This window comes from Macaca thibetana, chromosome 17 (genome assembly GCF_024542745.1).
Source record: "Macaca thibetana thibetana isolate TM-01 chromosome 17, ASM2454274v1, whole genome shotgun sequence".
Lineage (NCBI taxonomy): Eukaryota > Metazoa > Chordata > Mammalia > Primates > Cercopithecidae > Macaca > Macaca thibetana.
Window position 1 is genome coordinate 78,799,763 of NC_065594.1, and position 26,187 is coordinate 78,825,949.

The 26,187-nt window shown below is 44.2% G+C and overlaps 2 protein-coding genes across 29 annotated transcripts in view; one reads left to right on the plus strand and one right to left on the minus strand.

Moving 5' to 3' along the window:
- The window catches only part of UBAC2 (UBA domain containing 2), an 885,094-nt gene that overhangs the window by 451,996 nt on the left and 406,911 nt on the right, over positions 1–26,187 (plus strand). The window lies entirely within an intron of this gene.
- Positions 1–26,187, minus strand: part of DOCK9 (dedicator of cytokinesis 9) — a 298,820-nt gene that overhangs the window by 163,553 nt on the left and 109,080 nt on the right. For 20 of the 28 annotated variants that reach the window (XR_007720659.1, XM_050765961.1, XM_050765940.1 and 17 more), the window contains exon 2: positions 9–125. Coding sequence is in view for 27 of the 28 variants with exons in the window: in XM_050765961.1 (XP_050621918.1) it covers positions 9–125 (117 nt within the window). In the remaining variant the exon portion in view is untranslated. Of the gene's footprint in view, positions 1–8; positions 126–22,778; positions 23,074–26,187 lie in introns of those variants that run through there. The other 8 variants (XM_050765955.1, XM_050765960.1, XM_050765950.1 and 5 more) reach the window with 1 other exon arrangement.

The window sequence follows — 26,187 nt, forward strand, 5'->3', positions numbered from 1 at the left end:
TTACTTACCTGAAAGTCATCGTAAGGGAAGAGCAGCATCTCCCGTAAACAGTCGTTCAGGATCTGAGTCTTCTTCTGGACGATGACATTTTCATAGTCGAGTGGCTCAATTAGCTTTGGCTTTGCCTGGAAGGTGAAAAGATAAGCAAGACATTCTCATAAACAAATGCCATTTCTTAAGATAAAGAACTTAATATGCTCTACTCTATGTTTTGTATTTTCTACAATTAGAGTATGCTAGTTTTGCTATCAGAAAGAAACAGAAATAAGAGTTGTTTCCAAAGGGACAAAAAAATGCTGGATGGTGTCCTGCTACACAGAGTGATGCTTGTTCAGTTATTTAAACACAAAGGAAGCTCTGCATTCTGGTGGAGCTTCCAATCATTTCTTGGGTCATCCCTGACTAGGTATGTCCCCTTCCAAGCCTTAGAGTCTGCCAGAGCTGCCCTGATTAGGTGTCCAGCCACGGCCTGGCAGTCAAGGTCAGATGCCCAGAATGGCTCCAGCCACAATACCATCCCTTCTTGGCCCAGGGCCTAAACGTATGCACAGGACTCATTATTTCAGATAAGGCTCCAAGACACCCTTCTCTGAGTCTCAAAATATCCCCCCTATCCCCAGATACCTATACTTAATATGTAATACCCAAAGGTAGAAAGATAATGAGCTGAGCCCAAACCAGGCAAGCAGCTGGGTCAGAGCCAGGGGGGCAGGTACTACTTAAACCGGGGCTCATGGGCGAATCCTAGGGGATGGGGACGTGCATCCCTAGCATGCACTGAGCATGAGAAAGAGGTAACGAGTAAGTAGGGAAGAAGAGAATATATATGGCTTTCCTAGCTATTTCCAAAGTTAGATCTCTTGGTTAAAATCCCTTTATCTATCGCAGTCACTGCCACCTTGTTTATGGCTCACTTTCCACATACGAGGCATTGACTGGGCTAGGTCAGGGATAAAGATGCATATTCAACTAACTATATTATAGTATGCCAAATGCTAAAATAGGCATATAGAAGATGTTATCAGAAGTAACTAAGTCCAGGGCAAGCGCAGTGTCTCACGCCTGTAATCCCAACACTTTGAGAGGCCGAGATGGGTGGATCACCTGAGGTTAGGAGTTAGAGACCAGCCTGGCCAACATGGTGAAACCCTTTCACTACAAAAAGTATAAAAATTAGCCATGCGTGGTGGCACATGCTTGTAATTCCAGCTACTAGGGAGGCCAAGGCACAAGAATTGCTTGAACTGGGGAGGCGGAGGTTGCTGTGAGCTGAGATCACGCCACTGCACTCCAGCCTGGGTGACAGAGTAAGACTCCATCTCAAAAAAAAAAAAAAAGTAACTAAGTCCATTATATCAACAGTTACTAGAAGATTATTTTTGAAACTATAATCACCTGATATACACAATCTCAATAAATGCTTCATGTATTAAAAACGACAATTTGTATAGAAGAAGTATATTAAAGATATTTGGTATGTGGCATCTAAATTGGCAATTGTGACTGAGGCTTGCTATTTGTTTCCAAAACCTGTCTCCTTTCCAATACAGGTGAACCACATTTCCCAGCCTCCTCATGGTTTGGTGTGCCCACGTGACTGTCTTCTAACCAATTGTATTCGAGTAGAAAAGATGTGGCCACTGCCTCATCTGGGCCCACAAAAGGCTTCCACGTGGTCCCTCCCCCTTCCCTCTGCAGCCACGCACACAGGATCCAACACTGAACTGGGTGGCCTGAGGAAAGGATGGAGCCTAAGATGGAAAGAGTCTGGGTCCTGAATCACCTTACAGAAGACCGCCTGCTCAAACAGGCACTGAAATGCCCCAGGAGCAAGAACTGAAACACCTACTGTGTTCAGCTGCTGAGATTCTGGAGTTGTCTGAAGTAGCAGTCAACTTGCTTTGCCTGTTATACAGATACATGCTCATACTTAACTCCAATTACTTGATTTAACGAGACTCTACAAAGATGTTTTGACATGCTAAGAAAAAAAGCAATGCCCAAACGAGTATGCAATTATTATAATTAAGTAAAATACATGTTATGTGGACAGAGACTAAAACTATGCAAAGCCCAAAAAATTAAAGCTATATAGTAAAATGCTGGTAATGGTAAACTGTTTTTACATTCAAAAAAGACAAAAAAAAACTTTATACAAATTATTTTTAAATAAGAATTGCCCAGAAAATATTTTTCAAACTATTTTAATTTAAAAAAAAGATTCACTCTTTTGTCACACTGCACAGAGTAACCAGTCAATAAATGCTTGTTGGCAAAATGAATGGATGTCATGATTAATAACATTTTCCCTAGGAACCGTAACCATATTCCTAATAAAACCCAAATATGCACATAACTTTCTAAAATTCCATTACAAAGAGGTCAGGTGGACCAACACTGCAGACTGGGTAGACACCATGTTCTCCCTGGCTTACATGGTGGCTACCCCATAACCACGGGCCAGGGGGACTCTTTCATGACAGCCCCAGCTGCCTGCCCAGGCACAGGCACAGGCTGGGCAGGGCTGAAACCTCAGCTGGGTACAGCCCCCTTTGCACAGGGCCCTTGGCTCCACTCCCCCCAGGTAAGGCCCATGATTCTTCAGACTGTCGGAAGGCAGAGGTGCATTGTGAGTCCTGGACAGGGAGGGGCGTGGAGGGACACTGCTGAGAATGGGCTGTTCCCAGGTGCCAATGCTGTTAGGTTTGGGGTTTTGTTTGACTTTGTTCCTACAGCAGGGCAGTCAGGTGGCTTTCTACAAAGGGCATGCCCTCCAAGAAGCTGGACTGGCATCCATGTAAGCAGCCATCTAAAGAGCCCTGCTGCCACCGCTTCAGCAGCTTCCCCCCAGTGGGTGGCTCCCTGCCCACCAGCTCCAGCCCACAGCACCTCAGCAACCTTAGCCACCAGCCACCATCCCTGGGCCACAACCACACTCTCCAGCGAGGCCTGAATCTCTGCCTTGGGTAGGGATGACAGGCTCTTCCCAGTTTGCTCCTTCCTTGGGGATCTGTTCCCGCATTTACTCTTCTTGTATCCTTACAGCAGGAGTCGGAAACTCTTTGTGTAAAGGACTTTGCCAGCCTTACAGTTTCTGTCACAACTGGTAAACTCTGCCATTGCGGCACAAAAGCAGCCACAGACAATAAGTACATACATGGGCATGGCAGTATTACAATAAAACTTTATTTATAAAAACAGGCAGCAGCCAGATTTTGCCCAAGGGCACAGCCTGATTTAGAGTTAACTTTACCCCCAACAGAGTTAATCCCCTTTCACCAATTTAGTAATTCTTTATATTAATTTTCCATGTTCAATTACTGATGTGTTTCCTGTCTCTGGACATATAAGATACATACATGTTTACAACTCTTAACGTATTTAATGATTTTTTCGCACCTATCTGAATAAACTTGGGTTGCTTAAAATGTTTGATAATAAAAATATTCATGGGTCAGTTTCATGTATTTAGGGCACCAAATAATACTTTAATTAGATGAATTTCTGTATCCCCCCAAGGTGTATCTTGGGGGTATCTAATGAAAGGATGCAACGTTGTGGCTACTATCTTGCTTTTGTGTGACAAAGTGTAACTTTCAAGGTATTTTCACTGATCACAATTACCACTCAACAACTGAGACTGGAAACTGAGGATCCCAAGTTGAGCTAATTGCTACAAGTGTCCCACCAAGTACCCAGCAGAACTGGACTGGGACAGGACGCAGTCTTCTGTTAAACATAACTCTTTCTTCTCCTATACTAGGCTACCCTTTGAACAATGTGTGCTTAGCAATACTCAACCATAGTAAATGTGTGAAGGGGAGTTTATAAGCCAACATTTCTGTAAAGACTGGTCATGCAGTACTATGACCAGGAAAACTCATGGTACTGATTGAACAATAAGAGAAATCTCATGAAGGATTAACATGTATCAGGGACTGCGAAAATTTTCAACTTGTACAAACCCTAACTCGGGTCACTTAATGAAAGAACTCCTAGTGACCTCATAGGGCAGAGGTCTTTAGCAGCTGCTGGAAGCACTTCCGGGACACATGACTGATTCCAGGACACATGACTCACTCCCTAGCATGGGAGTGGTCACATGCTGCCTGAGTTACGAACGAGGCAAAAAGACCAGGCACAATGCCTCCCTTCTACAGGTGTCCTTTGATGGGGAAAAGAAAGAAACCATCAGAGGAGAAAGGCTGGAGAATGGAAACTGGTGAGGGAGAGAGGCAAAGGGAACAGGAGGAGATGCAGGGGAGGAAAAGGAAAAGAGAGGCAGGGATGGAGGCACCCTGGGGAGGAAACCAAAGACAGAAATGGCAGAAGAAAGGGACTTAGGAGACTTGGAGGTGGATCTGTGGGAAGTCACACCACTGCATCCACTAAATTGTGGGTTAAGAGGATAATCGCCTATTTTCAACTCTTTTTAAACTATGATTCACTGGTGGCAGCTGTTCACTGTTCTTCAGCCCTGCTAAGCTTTTCCAGGTGCTGGTGGGGCATGGAGGCGGGGACAGCCCACAAGCATAAGGAACTGATTGGCCTGCGACATGATTAGTGACAAGAACGTCACACTAACGGCAAAATGATGTAGGCTAATTACCAGACTGCCGGTTCCTGCTATTATTTGTAAGAACGAGGCTTGGCACAGATCTGGCACACAGCCTTGGTTTTAAAGCTATCACAACATGCTCAAGTTCAATTCTTCCCCTGGTGACAGACTTCCAGGGGAGAAGTTCTTAATTTTCTATCTTCAAAAGAAAACCAGAATTACCCAAATTGACCATGGTTGTTGGTGGAGCTGCTCTGGAGCCATCAGCACCATCGTGTTTTTAAACCCTGAGAAGTCATCAGTTTGAACTGTTAATATTTCAGGATGCTGTTTCTCCCTAAGCATGGTGGGGCCTGGCTGACTCCCAAGCCCACGACATTCAGAGCATACACACTGGTGACTGCTGCTTTTATAGTGTATAAAATTCTAACTCGGTCTATACACAAGTCCTTCAGCTTTCCGCGTCATGTGGAGGCGCAAGTCCTTATCTATGAACATTCATTCCTCAGGCTTCCTGTGAAATCAGAAAGGGAGAGGGCGGTAGTACTTTCAGTCCACAAATAGTCCACAACAGTGGTTCTGAAAGTGGGCTCCCAGGAACTGGTGATTCAGCATCGCCTGGGAACTGGTTACAAACGCAAATTCTGAGGCCCCAGTCCAGAGCCGAGTCAGGAGCTCCAGGAGCAGGGACCAGTTACCTATGCTTGAACAGGGGATTCTGGAAAATCCCTGATCAATCATGATGCCCCAGGAACGACATTAGAATTTTCAATTTCAGGGAGGAAGAAGAAACAAGGCCGGTCCTGAGCCTCCTCAAGGTTACAGACCCCTTTGAGAGCCTGGATCCTCTCCCCACGAAAACTGTATACATTCTTTGCTTTCTATGATTGTATACACAGCTTTGAGGGGAGGGCTGTAATTCCCTGGAAAGTGGTCACGTGGAACTGAGTCGAAGAAGCCCTGGGCTAGTGGAAGAGCCAGGCCTGTAAATATTTAGCTCAACGTAAAGAGAGGTACTGGGAGAAGTGAAATGCAGAGCTAAGGCCAAGCCCATTGCCCTCCATGGCCTGTGAAGTTTCTTCGCTTTACTAAGGAAGGAATGCTTGGAGAGAGCGAAGAAGAATGAGAATTCTTCAGGTGGACAAAAGCCTACCCTGAGAACAGAGCCCCGCCTTAGCTAGGCAGATGCAAGGTTTCCGGTCTCATGGTAAGCCAGGGGCCCAGCAAAGAGGCAATGCTGCATCCACTGTTTCTGACACGAGCCAGCTCCAGTCACTCCCTCTACAGGCATAATGTGCCCCTCCCACCTCTACACCTGTCGCAGTCCTACAGCCCCTTGGCCGACGGTCTACGAAGAAAGCAAATGTGGCAATGTGGCAAAAAAGTTAAAGCAGAGCTGCTCTAGTCCCAGGCAGGCATATAGCACTTCACACAGAACTGGGGCACTACCTCCCTCCTCCCCACAAAGGTGGCCTTTGGCGCCTTGCTGCCACATCCTTACTTAGCAGCAGTCCTGGGATGCCTCTCATGACAGTCCTTGGCTTGCTGTGACCTGCGAACACTCAGCTCCACTATCAGTGCCTCAGGGCAGGGCTGAGTCTTGTTATCTTTGCCACCCTTAGCATCCCACTCAGGCCCCAGGGACACGTCCTATGGGGCTAACAGAGCTTGCCAGTGGTTCTTGTACAGTTCCATTGTTGCTGGGCACCTTGGCTTAGATTTCCAGGAACGTGCCTGCTGTGTCCACCCAATGTCATGACACAGAGAATGGGAGGCCATGTCACCTTGTTCTAAGGTATGTGGCCCCAGGACTACTTAGCGGTATGTAAGATTAGCCATTGCACAAACTAAGAATGCCCCCAAACTGCATTGCTTACATACAAAAGAAACCTAACAGAAGCTTTTCCAATCCTAAAAATTCCTGTGACATTCCCAGATGTTGTGGAACTAGAAGAAACTTTTCTAAACTCTCAATAATAATATATAAATTTGGACTAATCACGCCAAGGGAGACACTGATCTGTTCTTGTGATGAAGAATGATGATACAAAATCATGATCATTTGAAGAGGCAATAAAAGAATATGAAGCCCCAAAACTGTAGGGAAGAAGTATGGAGGTGTATTAAGAGGTTCATTGATAAAAATGTGTTGTTTCCCTGGATTTCTGGTGTTTATGGCTTGGGTTAGCTTTTTAAAATTTATTTCTTTTTAAATTCTAAATAAATGTTCACCTCCATGCCTTATTTTGTTTTCAAATGTTGAATTACTTTTCAACATTTGGTCCCTCAAATGTTGAAAGGTCCCTCATAAAACCTTACTCTGCCCTGATAGGGTCATGTGTCCACATGAATGCTGAAGAGGATGGTAGCATGGTAAGGAAAGCCGAGCTGTGCAGTCACCTGGGGCTGTGGCTGGACTCAACTAGGTCAATGCATGGAAAAGGCAGAACCTTGCAAACTGTAAACACATAATAAATTGAGTTATTCATATTATTAAATATGTTGCTGCATGACAGGTTTTTTGTTTTTTTAATTTTTTTTTATTTTTTATTTTTTTCAGACGGAGTCTCGCTCTGTTGCCCAGGCTGAAGTGCAGTGGCACAATCTCGGCTCACTGCAAGCTCCGCCTTCTGGGTTCACGCCATTCTCCTGCCTCAGCCTCCCGAGTAGCGGGACTACAGGGGCCCGCCACCTCGCCTGGCTAATTTTTTTTTTATTTTAGTAGAGATGGGGTTTCACAGTGTTAGCCAGGATGGTCTCGATCTCCTGACCTCGTGATCTGCCCACCTCAGCCTCCCAAAGTGCTGGGATTACAGGCATGAGCCACCACGCCCAGCACATGACAGGTTTTTTAAAGAAAAAAAAAAAAAAAACTTTCCTCGACCTCCAGAAACATACAAAATAAAATAGGCCATAATGGTAGGGACATGCACAAAGGAAGACAAATAATGACCCAACATAGAGAAAACTGCATCGCAGACACTGAAATTCGGGGGCTGAGCCCAAAGGAAACAGACAGCTGCTTATACTGTAGACGGGACTGAGTATTGCTACGGTGTGTGCCAGCGGAGAAGAACCACAGCTGCGGGTGGGCGACAGAGGAAAGCACTCCTGACCCCCTCCCATTAGCGCAGCTCCATGACAGCAGCAGGATCTTGGATTGTGAGGAAGAGAGCAGGCAGGCAGGACACCCCATGGGACACTGCTCACAGAGTTATGTGGCATCATCAGAGTGGTTGGGGAGAAAGAGCTCCTCATCTCAAGGGACAACATGGACACAGGTGAGCCACTGATACCAAGGCCCTGCCAGTCCCCATGGCAGCGGGCAGCATGGCGCACCTCTAGCAATCACACTTCCCTACACCACCCATGGGGGCCAGAAAGCAGGACTCCACAAGGCCCCACCATGACCCCCCCACCCTTCAATCTCTCGGAACTCCCTCCCTCCCACAGCATTTGCTGCTTAGGGTCTGGCAGCCCAACATCATGCAAATTGAAATTCCAGATCAAAAGGCAATCAGAAGCAGGAAATGTTCTCAGCGCCAGGAAAATGAGATTCCTCTGGATCCAGCAGACCTGCACAATGTGAGCCCACAAACTGAGTTCAGTTCTGGCCAAACATGTACAAAACCTCAAAAACCATGGGAAGAGCTAAGCTCCAAAGAGCAAAGCAATTTCACTGCTCTTGCCTCAGACGTGATAGCTTCAAATGAACTTTCCAGTCATTTCTTGTCCTTGAGTCTCTGGTGATTAAATGTTAACAAGAGCTGAAATCCCAAATGCCACTTCTTGAAATAGCAAACTAAATGGCAACTCTTGGAGCTATTTTAAGAAATGAGAAATTTGTCATTTCTGCTTATAAAGAATTTAGGACTTCCTTGATTTATCTGCATGGCTATAAAAGCTACTTGATAGGCTGACATAAAGTTGGTCCATTTTCAAAGCGCTTCTCGACGTTGCCACCAGGACACCAGTACTGTTGCTGGGGATGGGAATGGGGAGATGGCAGCTTGCAACAGAACGGGGCTTCTGAAGCCACAGGCTCACAGGTTTGGGCCATACAAGCTTTCCTGCACTCCCGTCGTGCACACGACTCTCACTACTTAACCCCACCAGGAACTTCTTGAAGTTGTCAAATTTGCAGGAAGGATCCTCATTTTCCTATAAGTAGAGTGGGCACAGGAAAATAACAGCCGCCTCCCTTCCTTGTGTACACATGGGATGAGCAGTATGAGTTCCCTCTCTCCACAGGTATTCACTGAGCTGGTTCACATGCACTGTGCCAGAGACATCCAGATAAAAAGAACACAGCCCCACCCCAGGGAGCTGACAGTCAGAGGGAAGGCACATGTGTGAACAATCAGCAGAATGAATGACAGCAGCAGGGACCAGGACTGGCATCTGGTCCACTAGAAGGAACCCAACCTCTGCTCAGCTAGATTATAAGCTCCATGAGGGCAAGACAGCCCTATTGTATTCACTGCTGTCTCCAGCATAGCAGAAGCGTTCAATAACTGTGTTGGATGACCCCGGTGATGTGGGATGCTTCTTAAAGGAGGTTCCTGGAGCTGATCAATGAGATGAACAAGCCAGCCAGGATTCAGGGCAGATTGAGGATTCCCTGCAGAGAAAATTGAGACACCAGGGAGCATGTGTCTGGATGGAAGTAGATTCTGTAGGGCCTGAAACATGTACAATTACAGTGAGGTAAAAAAAAAAAAAAAAAAATACAAACTAATAGATATAAAATTGCCAGAATCTCTTCCAGTGCCTTGAAAGGGATCCTGAAACTTAAGCTTCATGCGCTTCATGCTAAATTCTCCCTGAGCATGGTGAGTTCTGGAAGCAGCGAGGAGTTTGGAATAGCTGGATAAGGGTGCATAAAGGGGGCTTGGGGTCCCAGCTCCACAGGTGCTCTAGCACCACTGGAAATCCAAGGTCATGGGGAAAACTATACTTAGGAGAAAGCCCTTCTGAAAACAGACTCCACACAGTTGCTACTTGAGGTGAGCAGCGGGCCTCCCAGATGGACGTGCTCAAGGAGCACCGGATGGGCCAGTGCCCTCCCACTCTGCTTCCTCTGCAACGGTGGATAACACTGGAGCAACACTCCTCACAAGGACCCCTGCTCCACCTTCGCCCATACAGCCCTCAGTCTCTCCTCTAAAGTAGCAAATATTGGAATAGTGTTCATTTGAGCTAATCAATGATTAGCTCACGTGGGGCACCTACGTGTGCCAAAGCCTGCAGGGAGAGACGAGGCCAGAGTGGCAGGTAGAGCCACAGTAGGAAGGGCCCTCAGGAAGCCAGCAAACAGGAGGAGGAGCGGAGAGACACAGAGGTAGGTCCCACGTCCTCCTGCAGTGGAAGGAAGATGCCCTCCATTAGCTTGTCACAGACATGCTCTTCTGTCCCTAACTCAGGACATTACAACTAGGAGATGGTGATCATCAAGATAGAATCCCACTCTCATTCAGTAGTGTATGTTCTTCTCCAGATGCTCATGAGTGTCTGTAGGAACAATGATCTAGAAGCTGTTTGAAAGCATGCTTTTTAAAAGGTACTACAGGTTCAGTAATACAGCTTAAAAGCTTTTATCTAGCACTATAAGCTTGTGCAAACATCAGAACCTGAGATTATCCAGTCCAGTCTTCTCATTTTACACATTGGGAAACCCAGGAGCCTGGGAGTTTAGGGACTGTCCTGGGGTCCCAGGAGGAACCTCCTGAGCCCTGGCCCAGGATCTTGTCTCAGCCCCTACTAAAACGATGCCTACATTTTAATTTTGCACTTTCACTGACAATGTGTATACACATGTAATCTAAATACTGGAGGAAAAAGGAAACCTTACCTAAACTTAGATTTAGAAATAAGCTCAAAAGCAGTTAATGCTTTGGAGGATATTTGGAAGAATGCATAAGAAACACCAAACTCCCAGACATCTAAATATATTTTTCATGCTCCAATGTGGTGTTATCCTAAGAACAGACTAATACCAACAATTAGACATTTGTGAATTCAGTTTTTTATATTATAAACACTAACACAATGTTGTTAAACAGCAGTTACACAGATTTGACAAATCTGACAAAATCTGATTTTGTCAAATCAATAGCACCTGAAATGGGTAAGAGAAACATGATAATAGAAAAGGAAATAATAAGAAAGACAGGAATAATAATACCAATTAAGGAAAACCTACACAACTCCTCAACAGCCTGCCATCAGCTGTGCTCGCTGGGGATGCTGCCGAGAATGTCAATGAGGAGAGGAAGACAAGACAGGAATTTAGGAGACTTCTCCATGTCCTGTGCCCAGGGAGTCACATGAGGAGAGAGCTAGGTGGGACGGGAGCAGCTCCCTTGCAAGTGCAGTGTTTCACGTGTCTTCTCCCTACCCTGATACTGGCATGGGCCAACTCCAGGCCCGGAAGGGTGAAAAGGGAACAGGTAGGGCGCCTGCGGTGGGCCCAGCATGTATCTCTCACACACATATAGTAGTCTTGGCTTCTAATTCTGCCTATTTTTTTCACATGTGAAAAGAAATAAAATCAAAAAAGAAAAAGATGTGCTATCATAGTTGTATAAATAATTCTATCTCAAATCTAGACTGTAGACTCTTCCAGGAATTTTTCTTCCTTTTTTAGCATTATGACCTAAAATTGTTAATTCTTCCTAGGTCAATAAAAACTATTTTTGGAATTCTGAAATGAAGAGGGCCAGTAATTAAGCTAAAAGGCTCTAAAAGCCAGATTTAGTCAGATTTCAAAACAACTTACTTTAAGCTACTTATTTTATGATATTGGGGATAGGGAATGGAATATTCATAACAAATAGTTCACAAAACAGTTTCTGCAAACTCCACTGCCAGGCAGGCAGTATAGACACCAGTAAAGGGCAGGTGTTGGGAGTTAGAGTTTCAATCCTAGTCCCAAAAATGTGAATTACCGCCAGAGGTGGTGACAGGTATACAGGGGTTCATTACATCAGTACAATGGTTCTCTAAGTTTGGTCCTGGGCCAGCATCAGCATCACCTGGAACATGTTAGAAACACACATTCTGGCTCAAGCCTGTAATCTCTGCACTTTGGGAGGCCGAGACAGGCGGATCATGAGGTCAGGAGATCGAGACCATCCTGGCTAACACAGTGAAACCCCGTCTCTACTAAAAAAAATACAAAAAAACTAGCCGGGCAAGGTGACGGGCGCCTGTAGTCCCAGCTACTCGGGAGGCTGAGGCAGGAGAAGCGTAAACCCGGGAAGCGGAACTTGCAGTGAGCCGAGATCCGGCCACTGTACTCCAGCCTGGGCGACAGAGAGAGACTCTGTCTCAAAAAAAAAAAAAAAAAAAAGAAACACACATTCACCCCAGGCCCAAGGAGTCAGAAGCTCTGGGGTTGGGGCCTCAGTCTGTGTTAACCAGCCCTTCAGATGATTCTGGTGCCCATTCATGTTTGAGAACCACCACTAGTCCATCTACTTTTGTGTATGTTTGAGAATTTCATATTAAAACGTATTCTCAAAAAAATCCTGGCTTCACTGCCTATTGGCTATGTGGCCTTTGGACAAGTTGCTTATTTAACCTTTTAATCTCCATACTGGCATCTAAAGATGGGAAAAGTAATAATTTCTGTTATCATTATCACCAGGTTATTGACAGGGTTCAATATGTAGTGTCTGGACAGAGCACGAACTCACCAAATGGTGGTGGTGAGGACCATACACAGTTATGTGTAGTTCACATTCAATAGAATTTTAGCCCCTATAATATACATACTTTTGCTGAATTACTCGCATACTGTCTCATTAAACCTTCCCACCACTGTATGGTTGCATCAACGCCATTTCACTGATGAGGAAACTGACGCTTAGAGGAATTAGATGGTTTACTGAAGGTCACACAGATGGTGATCCTTGCGTCTCCTGGCCCCAAGACCAGGACCTTCCCCATCACACATGAACAGTAAGCATGATGGAATTTCAGATTTCTAGAACCAGAAGTGCCTCTCCAGTGCTTCTGTTCCTCTTTATATGAGAAATGCTGAACATGGTTGCACACGGGGATGCTTCAGGCGCCACGTCACCAGGGAGGAGGGAAATTCTCCCTGCTCTGAGATCTGCCAGGCACTGAACTACCCAGGCTTTACAATCTCACTACAGCAGAGATAAAACACAGAGTCCCTTCCAGGAAAAAGTCATTTTCCACTTCAAAAATATAAAAAAATCATACTCCAAAATACTAAATCTTTCCAAAGAACCGGGTTTAAATGCCTTGACACATATTCATGCCATTAAGTAGTATGTAATATATATTACCATCAAATATTTCAAGGCATGACCTTTGTAAGGAAAACTCACATTTAAATCATGTAATTTTTTTCCTACAGAAAAAAAAAATCACAAATATTTTTCCTTATCCAGTGACTCCCCCACAAAATGACAGCTTTTTGGTTTGAGGTTTTTAAGCTAAAGAATGTGTAAGTATAAACCTGCACTGAACAATGTGGTAACTACTAGCCACAGGTGACTACTGAGCACTTAAAATGTGACGATTCTGGCTGGGCGCAGTGGCTCACGCCTGTAATCCCAGCACTTTGGGAGGCCGAGGCAGGCGGATCACAAGGTCAGGAGATCGAGACCACGGTGAAACCCTGTCTCTACTAAAAATACAAAAAATTAGCCGGGCGCGGTAGTGGGCGCCTGTAGTCCCAGCTACTCAGGAGGCTGAGGCAGGAGAATGGTGTGAACCCAGGAAGCGAAGCTTGCAGTGAGCCGAGATCGTGCCACTGCACTCCAGCCTGGGGGACACAGCGAGACTCCGTCTCAAAAAAAAAAAAAAAAGTGACGATTGCAAATTCAGATGTGCTACAGGCATAAAACAGACACCAAATGTCAATGACATCTGATAAATGAAATATAAAATACCTCGATTTTTTTCATAAAAATTCAAAATTGAAATAGTAATATTCTGGAAATATTGGGTTAAAATTATATTACTAAAATTAGTTACACCTGTTTCTTTTTACTTTAACTTGGCTACTAGAAAATTTTAAATTTGGTCGGGTGTGGTGGCTGCATATAATCCCAGCACTTTGGGAGGTTGAGGCGGGGTGGGGGGCATCACTTGAGGCCAGGAGTTCAAGACCAGCCTGGCCAACATGGTTCACCCCGTCTCTACCAAAAATACAAAAACCAGCCAGGTGTGGTGGCACACACCTGTAATCTCAGCTACTCAGGAGGCTGAGGCATGAGAATTGCTTGAACCCGGGAGGCCTGGGTTGCAGTGAGCTGAGATCACTCCACTGCACTGCAGCCTGGGTGACAGAGCGAGACTCTGCTTCAAAAACTAACAGAGAAGAAATTATAGATATTGTTCATGTTACATTTCTACTAGACAGCACTACTACAGACTGTAAGAAATTTTAATATACAGGTAATTTTTTAAACTTCATGGCAAAACAAAGGACAGTCCACTTCCTGAAATTTTCACTTGGGCAGACAAGAGTTAGGAAAAAATACCACATGAGAGACAGAAGTTAGGTCTAGTCTTGGTTCTATGAAGCAGTGGACCACAGTCTCCTGTGACTTCAATAGGCCCCACCTTTGTGAACTCTTTCTCCCTGGAAGAGCCATCTTCTTTGCCTGTATCTTGTGGATCTCCACCTTTTCCAGATATAATCAATTTACTGAGAAGCTGTTGTGATAATGTCACACGGTGATTTTTCCAAGTGTACTATGACCATCAAAGATGATGTTAGGGTTTCAGGTACGGCTGCCAGGAAGAAGAGGTACTGATAACAGAAAGGGGTGCTGGCTAAGAGAGGAACAAGAAGGAGTTTGACTCTGGGAACCTATGTTTGCACTTCTGTACCCAAAAGTACTCTGATAAAATGTTCACCAACTTTTTAATAGAGATCAAAATCACAGATGCACAGGAGAGTAAAGGGGCACGATACCCACATCACATGTAAGTCAAGCAAGTTCCTCTACTTGCATCCCTTTCTAGTTTTTGGCAATTCAAGACATTTGGTTATTGGTGGCTAAACCTTTGCAGGTGGAAGAGAGGCGAATGAAAATGTGAATGATTTTCAGATCTAGTCTTTCCTGTAGGCCCTTTCTGCAACGTTTTTTTGCCTACACATACCCCAAAGAGTCACCAGGACCATGCTGAGAAGCAGGAGGAAAAAACAACAACAACGACAACAAAACCTTTCACATTATATCAGAGATCGAATACAAAGAAAACAAAACCACTCGGGTGGTTCCTGTTAGGCAGAAGCCTTGTTAGTGAGGGAGAGTGGAGTACAAACCTTCACCACAACAAAGCAGAGATGCCTGACAGCAGGCTGGAATGACGATGCCACGATGGGCTACAGGAGCACACACTCTTCTGGGAAATGTGTGGAGAGGGTTTGTAAAGATTTCCCAAGGAAGCTGGCACGTGAGCTGGGGCTTGAAGCATAAATGAGGATTTTATCCTTTTATCCAGTGCAGTGCATGCCAGGCAAAGGCAGAGCTGTGCCCAGGTGTGAAAGCACCCCAGGTGGAAGGAAGGCTGGAAAGCCGGGGTGAGGGCACATTTTGGAGGTTGCAGGAGATAAGGTTAGCAGGCAAATTCAGGGTCAGCCTCTGTGAATCAAGGAAGCCATGCTTTGCTTTCTCTGTAAAGGAAGAGTCAGAGAAGGCTTTTAAGCAGATAATTAACAACTATCTCTGTGGGCTGTGTTGTTTTGTATTTTGTTTTTGAGACAGTTTCGCTCTGATGCCCAGGCTGGAGTGCAGTAGCTCCACCATAGCTCACTGTAACCTTGAACTCCTAGGTTCAAGCAATCTTCCCACCTCATCTTCCCAAATAGCTAGGCCTACAGGTCTGCCGCACTAAGCCGGGTTAATTTTTTTTTATTTTTTATTTGTGTAAAGACAGTGTCTTGCTATGTTGCCCAGGCTGGTCTCAAACTCCATGCCTCGAGCAATTCTCTCACCTCAGCCTCGCAAAGTACTGGGATGACAGGTGTGAGCTACCACGCCCCACCTGTCTCTGCGTTTTAGAAAGAGTGGTCTGATAGCACGATGCAGCATGGCTCAGTGTAAGAAAAGACAGAACGTGGTAGTGGAACAGGCAGTCCAGAGAACCTTCAGAGATGGGGGATCTGGAGGGCAGCCGCTGCTACAACCTCTGTCTGATATGCAATGCAGTCCTGGCTTAGAAATGCCAAGTGAGCCTCCTGTGAGTGAGTGCTGGTTCTCTGCACCACTTGCTGCTGCCTTTCCCTTGGCAGTGACAACTCTCCATATTAAGGAGATCCCAAAGCAGAATACGAGACTGGCTCCTCCCCAGGAACCTGGCAGAGCCCTTGAGACCCACTGGTAAGTGGCACTTACACTTGTCAGGAAAGGGAGCGCTGAAAATTTCCAAAGCCTCAAAATGTCATTCTAAAAGAGACTTAGCACTAGTATATCACATTACAGGGTATTTCAAACTTCTGGAAAGTTGGGGGAAAACTATAATTTCCAATCCTTCTTGGTTCTAAAAGTATCCTCACAGTCATATGCTATCTGTAGGCTGGAGCCGGGTTGTCTTGTTATCTCCTGCCTAGAGTGCCCTGCTAACTCCAAATTTTTGATTCATTTCCAGGTGGCCAACCCATTCCCTTGGTCTTACTTCTTACACTAGGTGGAATTCCAAGATCCCATTTTGTAGCTCCAACAACTCAAAAGCCAAACAATTTTGAATAAACAAAGCTTAAAACCTGAAACTAAAACTCCACAGTCCTAAACCTGACTCCCTCCCAGGTTATTGTGAGATCAAAGATGCTAACACTGGAACCTGAGTCCCAGACCTTAGAGATTATGTATGACAGGCTCCTCATTTTACAGACAAGAAAACTGAAGCCCAGGAGGGTGGCGATCTGCAGAGATTGAGAGGCAGATGCAGGATCAAAATTAGGTCTCTGGTCTCTTGGCCCACCCGTGCCACCAGCCAGATGGACATTGTTCTGCAGTCTCGTGTTTAGCCACTACCTTTCCAAGAGTAGAGCACACCTGCACAAATGGCAGCCTCTGCAAACACTATGGGGACCACAGTACCCATTTTGCTAATTAGGGAGTAAACATTTCAGGATTAACCTGGGTCATGCTATACATTTTTTAAAAAGGAAAATAGGGAGGAAAACAGGATGCCTCCAGACTTTTAGACCCTCGCCAGTCTATGCTCCTATGTAACTTTCTGGGAAGATAATAAAACGTAACACCCAAGATAAGAGGGACTCCTGAGGGCAGCTCTACTTCATTCATATTTCTGAGCTCTTCACATGACCACCATTGTCTTCATACTATTCAACCAACCACTGTTGGTTGTCACTTGCAAACTGGCCTTTCTCTAACAATTGTTAAGTTTTTAAGGGCAGTGTGTTTTTCCTTTCTTGTTCATCGTTACAGTCTCAATGCTAAGCTCAAGTGAATATGTTCTTTTTTGTTCATGAATCATGCATATGTGTCCAGGTATGGATTTTAGAAAACCTGACCCAAAGTCTACAATCTTGGCTCCGCCATTTATTGAATGTGTAACTTTGAGCAAGTTGCCTAACTTCTCTGTGCTCAGTTTCCTCTTCTGAAAAAGAATAGAGCCTGCATTCTAGAGTTGTGAGGATTAATTGAATAACATTTCGCAGGCGTAAAACAGTTCCTGGCACAGAGCGGGGCACCATATAAGTAGTGGCTATTTTTATTATTACATGACTATTGGCATTACCTTGCTATAAAAAAACAGTCACCAGCCATTCTCCCTCCATGCTGATGATAGGTCATGAGAAAAGAAACGCCGGAGCTGGGTGGATTTTAGTTTTTAGTTTTCTATACAAGTGATTTTAGTTTTCTATACACTGCTACCCAGCAGGTAGCTGTGACTTGGCATGGCAATGAGGTAGGGAACAAGCTGTGGAAGCCCCACGTCTGAGATCATTTCCCAGGCCTGGCATGTGAATTAGATTCACTCGGACCCTTTCTAAGCATGCACTCCCCAAAGATTCCTTCCACCGACCGCTCCACAAAATAGGTGTGCAGCAGCAGGAGCCTCATGTAACACTGTTTACGTGAACAGACAGGGGTTCGGCCTGCGCCTTCTGCAAAGCCGGGCTTTGCGTACATTAGCTGCTAAAAAATCTGAAGCACGTCCTTCCTGGAGTTGCTGATGGTTTGAGTGTTGTCTGCTTAAGTGTCTGGAAAGGACAGGGTGGCGTTAACACTCACTGTGCCTGATAAAGATCACATGAAAGCATTCCAGAGGAATGAACCCCTTCCTTCCTCATGCCTTGCTGCCTGGGGAGAGGAAGGGTTTTGATCTCATTCACCTCCATGCACTGTCCAATAAGACTGGCAAGTCTCCATTCTTGTAAATGTGGGTTGAATGAATTAATGAATAAACAAATGAAACACAAAGAGCATTGTAGTGAACGTGTATGGCTTTGAATAAGTAAAATTTCCTGTTCTTGTCACTAGGAATAGGTCACTATATAAATCTTTTGGGAACATCTTTCTTTCACCATCCAATATTTTAAAAACAAGGAAACTACTTATTAAATATTATTGATGTAATACCATTAATTATTTTTTTCTAAAGTTGTCTCTAAGGATGCAGGAAAACCTATAGGGCAGAAAGGCTTATTGTCTAAGTACAATTTAATTAACTCAATCACAGTCACCTAAAGTCTAATTGAAAATTAACAACCTGATCATCGCCCATAAGCTTATACTTCACTTAGTCTGCTATTTCTAGAGCAAACAGAACTTCAGGGATAGGAAAGATTTTCTCGTCTCATTCCTCCTCTGTCTGGGGGACAGAAGAGTTCCCAGGTAATGTGCTGGTGTGTCCAACCAGAAGCCAAGTCCTTCTACTACTTGTAGTACTTGTGCTGCCTTCTCACAGAGTTATTTAGCTAAAGTAATCGTGAGGTCATTCAAACATTAAAATAAGAACTAAAATTCTGCTTTTAACACTTGAGGATCCCAGGAAAATATGAGCCACCCAAAAGGTGTCTCTGAAAAGAAACTTTTATTTTCTTTGAGACAGGGTCTTACTCTGTCGCCCAGCCTGGAGTCCGGTGGTGTGATCTCTGCTCACTGTAGCCTCAACTCCCCCAGACCCAAACAATCCTCCCACCTCAGCCTCTTGAGAAGCTGGGACTACAAGTGCATGCCACCTCGTCTGGCTAATTTTTGTACTTTTTGTAGAGACGGAGTTTCACCATGTTGCCCAAACTGGTCTTGAACTCCCGAGATCAAGCAATGCCCACCTTGGCCTCCTAAACTGCTGGGACTATAGGCTTGAGTCACAGTGCCCGCTGATCCTTTTCAAAAAGTACCTAATGAGTACACCTAACAGGACAATTCAGCTATTCTCAATCTTCACATCCTTCGACCTTAAAAATTCCCAGAATAAGACCTGTGCTGCAGTCCCTACCATCCTCACAAAAGTAACCCAATGAAAGGGCTGCGTAAATGACATAGAACCCAGCCTTTTTCGGCACTTTGAAGCCACACCTTTTTCCTCTAAACTGTTGAGCAGTAACAATTAGAATAAATTGTTTCCAGGAACTATGTTAGAGCTGGGGGGGTAGGGGGTAAAAATAGGTATTCAAATGTGAGCAGGGAAACTAACATGCAGACATCAAGAATATCCTGCCTGTTCCCCTGGTAGTGATTTCTAGCCCCCAAAGCCATTTCTCAGTGGGTTTGGCAGTAAGCCTGGATAGAAATGGGGAAGTTTCACCATGTGCTTCCTCCCTCACTTACTGTCACAATGCAGGGGACAAGACCCACCCATGTAGGTACCTGTAAAGTTGAACCTTGCAGCCTCTGAAACTTTATAATGTCCAAACACATATTCTCTTGGAAACACTAACTTTTAGCCGGTCGCAGGGGCTCACGCCTATAATCCCAGCACTTTGGGAGGCCAAGGCGGGTGGATCACCTGGGGTCAGGAGTTCGAGACCAGCCTGACCAATATGATGAAACCACGTCTCTACTAAAATTACAAAAATTAGTTGGGCGTGGTGGTGCATGCCTGTAATCCCAGCTACTCAGGAGGCTGAAACAGGAGAATCGCTTGAACTAGGGAGGCGTAGGTTGCAGTGAGCCAATATTGAGCCACTGCACTCCAGCCTGGGGAACAAGAGAAACTCCATCTCAAAAGAAAAAAAAAAAAGAACTCCATCTCCAAAAAAAAAAAGAGAAAGGAAAAGAAACACTAACTTTCCGTAACACTAAACAAGCAACCACTGCTAAGGGAACCCTTCAAGGTGGCCCCGGCAGAGGAGAAAAAACATTACCACCAATCATAAGGGCAGGAGGGAACTTCTGATAGAAAGTTTCTAGAACAAATACTGGCTTGCCTACATGCTTTAAGATCTACTTACGGGTACCTTTATGGTAGCCTCGTTACTAATGCAAACAATTAGAGACAAATTGAAAAACCATCATCCAGTGATAGTATAGACCTAAAATGAGATAATATGCAGCCCTTAAAATAATGGCATAGGCCAGGTGCGGTGGCTCACGCCTGTAATCGCAGCACTTTGGGAGGCTGAGGCAGGCGGATCACCTGAGGTCAGGAGTTCGAGACTGGCCGGACCAACATGATGAAACCCTGTCCCTACTAAAAATACAAAAATTAGCTGGGCATGGTGGTGGGCACCTATAATCCTAGCTACTTGGGAGGCTGAGGCAGAAGAATCACTTGAACCCAGGAGACAGAGGTTGCAGTGGGCCGAGATCGTACCACTGCACTGCAACCTGGGTGACAGAATAACACTCTGTCTCAAAAAAAAAAAAAAAAAAAAAAAAAAAAAGATAAATCCACATATGGTGACAAAAGATGTTACTGACATGTTCTGGGAGAAAATTAACCCAGAAATCTACTATAATAGTACATCCTCTAAACACACACACGAGTTATACTGTTCTAGGCACAGGAGAAAGTCTGGCAGTATATGCACTGAATTATTAATAGTGGTCACCACTGGAGACTCAAAACAAGGACACTGTTTTTCCTACTGCTACACTATTTGCATTTCTTGTTTTTCCTACTTCTATACTACATGCATTAATTAATTTTATCCTTTTCAACTTAGGTAATATTTTTCCCCAAGGACTGTTTCTGTACATAACTCAAAACAGCAAAACTTTATTTCAAAATGCTACCTCCTGAATAAAGCATGTTACCTACATTTAAACGTCTCTAGGTAGAATTCATTCAAATGATAGACAGTCTTGGGGATTCTCACCAAGCCCGTGGGCCCCTGACATTGTAACAATGAATAGTACTGCCACAAACAGGTTGCACATGGTGTCTGCCTCCTTCTGAAAAATCATCTTGAGAAAGAAGTTGTCTTCCCAGCAGTCTGTTGAACTCCTGTTTGCCGGTGGGCAGCAACAGCCACAGGTAAGAGATCTGCCCCTGGGCAAAGGCCCTGCTGAAATATCCTTGCTTCTCTGATCTGACATCAGCTCTTTTTATCTTGTTTAACCTGCTGGAAGAAGAGAAACACTGCCCGATAAGAAAAAACTCCTGGTATCACTATTGGCTTCCTCCCTCCCTCACGCCTCTCTGCAGGTGCGCAGAGCTGAGGTCTCCACGCTGCCAGAAGCTGCTGGGCCGTGACAAGTGTTCCCACCAACTGCAGCTGTAGGCAGCACAGCCTCATCCACCGCAGTGGAAAAGGACCCCCAGTGGAACTGCCTGGAGTGAGATTTACCTAAACAAATAGCTGGGACATACATGGCAAATTTCTTGAGCACTAGAAAGAGAAGTAAGTTTAAAAAGTCATTTGTGTGCTTAAAAAAAAAAAAATGCACAGCATCTTTCTACAGTGTATTCAGTCCTGTAGACAAATATTTCTACACAGCTGGAGAATCACTGACAGAAGATTTTTAAGAATATTCACAAGGGAACCTAAACCACACAACTTCCTCCAAGAAATCATAAGTTACATCAGCTGCTTTAAGCAGTGAAACCCATTCAGCCTGCGAGCAACCTAACAGACAAGCCAGATATTACATTGGCAGCGGGGAATCCAGAACAATGAATTACATTTCTAAACAACGTAGCAGAGGGTGAAGAGAAGAAACCTAAATCTCTAAGATGAAAATCTGCAGTGAAAAAGACCATGATATTTTACTAACTTTTTCAGTTCAGGGTTAGTAATATAGTTTTCAAGGCAATACAATATACGGCAGTCTCACAAATCACAAAGAAAGAAACTCAGTTCAAATCAAATCTGTTATAGGAAAGTTTAAGTTCAGATTCTTAGACATTAATTGAAAATTAAGTAAATTAGTAAGCAGACACCTCATGGTAACATCAACTGAACCTCCAGATTAAAGGAAAAAAAATCACTAAATAAAATCACTACATATTAGTATAACAATCTCTTTAGCAGATAATTTGAAAGGCTCAATTGTCCCCCCTCTGCAGGGCATGTTAGTGGTTTTGTGCAGCTTGCTTAAAAAATTATGTGCCTTTATTGTACTGAAGAAATTCCGAGAGAGAAGCACAACCTACTCACTGATAACAACACAACCATTTTTCACATTCCTCCCCTACAAAGTCCACCAAAGCACTTGGCTCTACCCAAATGCTGAGAGTTTAGCTGATGTTAAGAACAGAGACGTTTCTATCAGCTGGTTCACAGTTTAGGTTCTTCCCTACTTTATTCAAGGCAAACCTCCTGGTAAAATGCGTGAGAAGAACATATGTAATTTTATCCTTTCTAAACTATGTCATATTTCCAACAGCTATGTTCCTTAAAACCCCCCCATGGGACCTGCCTCATTTTCTCAATAGCATAAATAACGTAGAAAAGGTTTTAATTTTGCAAAGCACATCTTTTTTCAACCCTATAGTTGCTATTAAAATATGCTTCCCTGGGTTTACATTTGCAAACACTGCAGCTAGGTGGGATATAATTGTGAACAATACATAATTGTTCCATACAAAGAAACCTCCTAGAAACCACATTCACCCACAAAATGTCAACATTTCTTTCTTCACAAAGAAGAATCAAAGGGGAATCAAAGTCATATTACAGGGAAAGAGAGGAGTTCACAAGGAACAAGCAGAGCAAGTTTTGAAATCAAAGACAGGCAACAGGCGTCAACCCCGTCCACACGCACAATAAGACCCCAGCATGGGGTAGATACAGCAACACTGTATGAGACCCTCTTACCGGCACAGGGCCCGGGCTCTCTGCTTCCACTTCGCCCTGAGCTGCATCCTTGTATTGCAGGGGGGACTCAATCACCAGCTCCTTTTTGACACTTCTACTACTTGTCCTGCATTTATCAGCCTGCATTCTCGGCTGAAAACGCAAGTCAGAAAGTCTGCAACTGGAACAGCTGCGAGTCCCCGGCCGTGCAAGGCACAGGCATGCCAGTGGTCCAAGGAAGGAAAGGAAACTGGCTTCCCAGGCACAAGTGGTCAGCCCCTCTGGCTGGGTCTGCAGAGCGTGTGGGGTGGGAAGGCATGATAGCGAAGGCCAGCCTCCAGGGGTGTTACTACTCCACGCAAAAGGGGAGGCTCCCACTTGCTGGCCAAAGGAAAACAAACTCCAAGTTGAACAATACACAGTGTACTGCCTCTCTGATAAAGACCGGCTTTATTGTGTCTGTTCCACACAGCGTGGGCCAAATCAATCGGAATCAAAATAGTGCGGTGTTGAAAAGAAAACCAGTCACAGTTAGACTCCTTCATAACTACCTTAAATCTGAAGCTCATGGAGCTTAAGAGACAGCAAGGTTGTCTAGTTGTTCTAAAATTCTTCCAGTTTTGGAATGCTTTCATTTGTGTTATGGCTAAACACCAAATGCCTGGCTGATGATTAAAGCAGGGAAGAGCTACCAGCAAGCATGTTCCCATAGCCTGCACCTCGTGGGTACAGGTGGAGGAAATGAGTTTCAACCCGCATGACAGACTGCAGCATGAAACACTTAATTTATCTACTATTTGATGCCAGAAAGATGAGGTCATCAAAACAGTTTCATGAGATACCACATATCATAGTAAATGCATTTATTAAATAGAATATTACTTTAAGTCCAGGTGTGGGCACCAGAAAGTACCCCCAGTACTGAGAGGATCATAGTGAAAGTATAAGGTAGAGTATCTCTGCCTTCAAGGAACTTCACATCTAGCTGGGAAGGCAAGATGAACAGACATCATAAATGACAAATTAATAAAATTAAGAGAGATACACAAAAGCACGAGAAAATAGCTGGATCACCAACCTAGGGTTCAATGGTGGTTTAGTAGCACCCAAAATATGTGTTCCTAAAAGTCTTGTTTTTTTATTATTTCCTGACATTTAACAGTGGAGTCATTTTTTTTTTTATCTCTTGGGAAAAATTAAAACAGACATATTAAGGGATTTATCTGAAAGTTATGTAGAAATGAACATTAAAGAGGGGATCAAATATTACTCTGTACTTCATGGATACCACAGAGCTTCTCCTAGTTACTCTGAGTATTTCCCTGACATCAGGGAAGATTTAGTAACAGTAGACAACACGCAGCAGCAGCAGTAGCAGTAGCAGTAATAGTAGTAGCAGTAGCAGTAATAATAGTAGCAGTAGCAGTAGTGGTATTCAGTCAGTCAACAACAAGAGTAGTTATCACATAGCAACAATAGGTGCCAGAGGTACTCTACCCAGGGAAATAACACAAACTATTATACAAGTCACAGGTACAAATCTCCCACTTTCCAGACAAAGGAACGCAGCCAGAACAGCTCCAAGGAGGCAGTGGGGAGAAGTGAGACGCCACTCAGTCCCCGCATGGCCGCCTCCTCCTCCCAGCACCTGCTGCAGCTGCTGTACTTCAAGAGTGAAGCCGAAACTGAGTCTGCCACTCGAACACCAGGAACCCTTCTGAGTGTGAATATCAGTTATGTAATGATCTCAAGGGATCAATGAGTCCATCAAATAAATTAATGGCTTCTATAATTTTTTTTAAACTACCCAATCCCTCAACCTTGGATTGTCTTTCAGGGTTAATATAAGTCCTCCTACCAAATCTGTGTTCCAAAATAATATTATCTATAAATTTTAAAAATCTTGCTTTGTAAAGTTACAACAGGAAAATCCCAGAGTCTCAGTTACGTCTAGAGTTGAAATTACAGTAAAGTAAAAACTTAGCAATGTCCTACAAATCAGAGAAGAAAGGATGAAGCCACAAGCACAAAACAGACTAACTGAGCCTTAGTAAAGGACAGCCCAACCAACAACTCAAAAACCTTTTTGAAATGGTTCAAGAAGCTCTAAATAGTCCAGTTCTTCCTCAAATCCCCATTGCCATTAAGCCATCAGAATTTCTGGGCATTAATAAGAGAAACCTGATTTTATTTGTTATTGTTGTTGTTGAGACAGGGTCTTGCTCTGCAGTCCCGGCTGAGTGCAGTGGCACGATCGTGGCTCACAGAAGTCTTGACCTCCTGGAGTCAAGGATATCTTCCTGCCTAAACCCCTCAAGTAGCAGGAACCAGAGGTGTGAGTCACTGTGTTCAGCCTACCCTATTTGTTGGGTCAAAATACTCTGGTATTCTGTAAGGAATGAGAAATGAACTTTAAGATAGTTATTTGACAAACACTGTAAGTGCTGTCTGTGACCCATGACCTGTTCAAGCCCCGCAAAGATTGTTTATTTAATCTTCATAACAACACTATGTAATACTGTTATCCCCATTTGACAGATGAGGAAACTGATGCCCAGAGAGGTTAAATACTTGCAGAACATTATACAGACAGCAGTGGCAGTATGGATCCAGCGTACACACGCTTAACCATGATACTATGCTCAACTGCTAAACGGCACAATACCAATCACCAGTCAGCAACGAAAGACAGCAGCATCTGGCTTTAACCCTACCATGTGAGTGAACAGGTAAAAAGGTCTTTAGATGGTCTTTAAGTGCCTTGTACAAAGCAGGTATTCATTTAACAGTAACTACTGTACTGTTATTGTTCTCATTCCAACCTGAAGAAATTAATTTTAGTCTTAAACTCAGGGCTTTCGCTGCGTGATCTAAAACGACAATTCCACCAATCGTGTTGCTGTAACACATTACAAAGCACTTCAGCAACTTAATATCAACCATTCTTCCCTCTCTGTGGCTTGATTATGACAGCTGCCTTCAAATACTCATCTTGAAACCCACATGTTCACGTCATGAGCCAGGTCTTCTTCTTGAGGCTTTTGTATATTTTTCAAAATGTTTAGCAATGACTTTATTTTTGTTTTATAATCAAGGAAAATACTTTTAATTGGCTCTGAGCTTCCAAGTAGCCAGGACAAAAGGGAAAACATGATCAGTTCCATAATTTATATCATCAAAAGGAGAAAATATACCAAGTTGTAAAGCAAGTTATTTGTTTGCTTTTTTTCTTTGTTTTTCAAGGCAGGGTTTGGCTCTGTTGCCTAGGCTGGAGTGCAGTCGTGCAATCTCAGCTCACTGCAACCTCCACCGCCCAGGCTCAAGCAATCCTCCCATCTCAGCCTCCCGAGTAGCTGGGACACAGGCGCATGCCACCACACCCGGCTAATTTTTGTATTTTCTGTAGAGACTGGTTTTCACCATGTTGCCC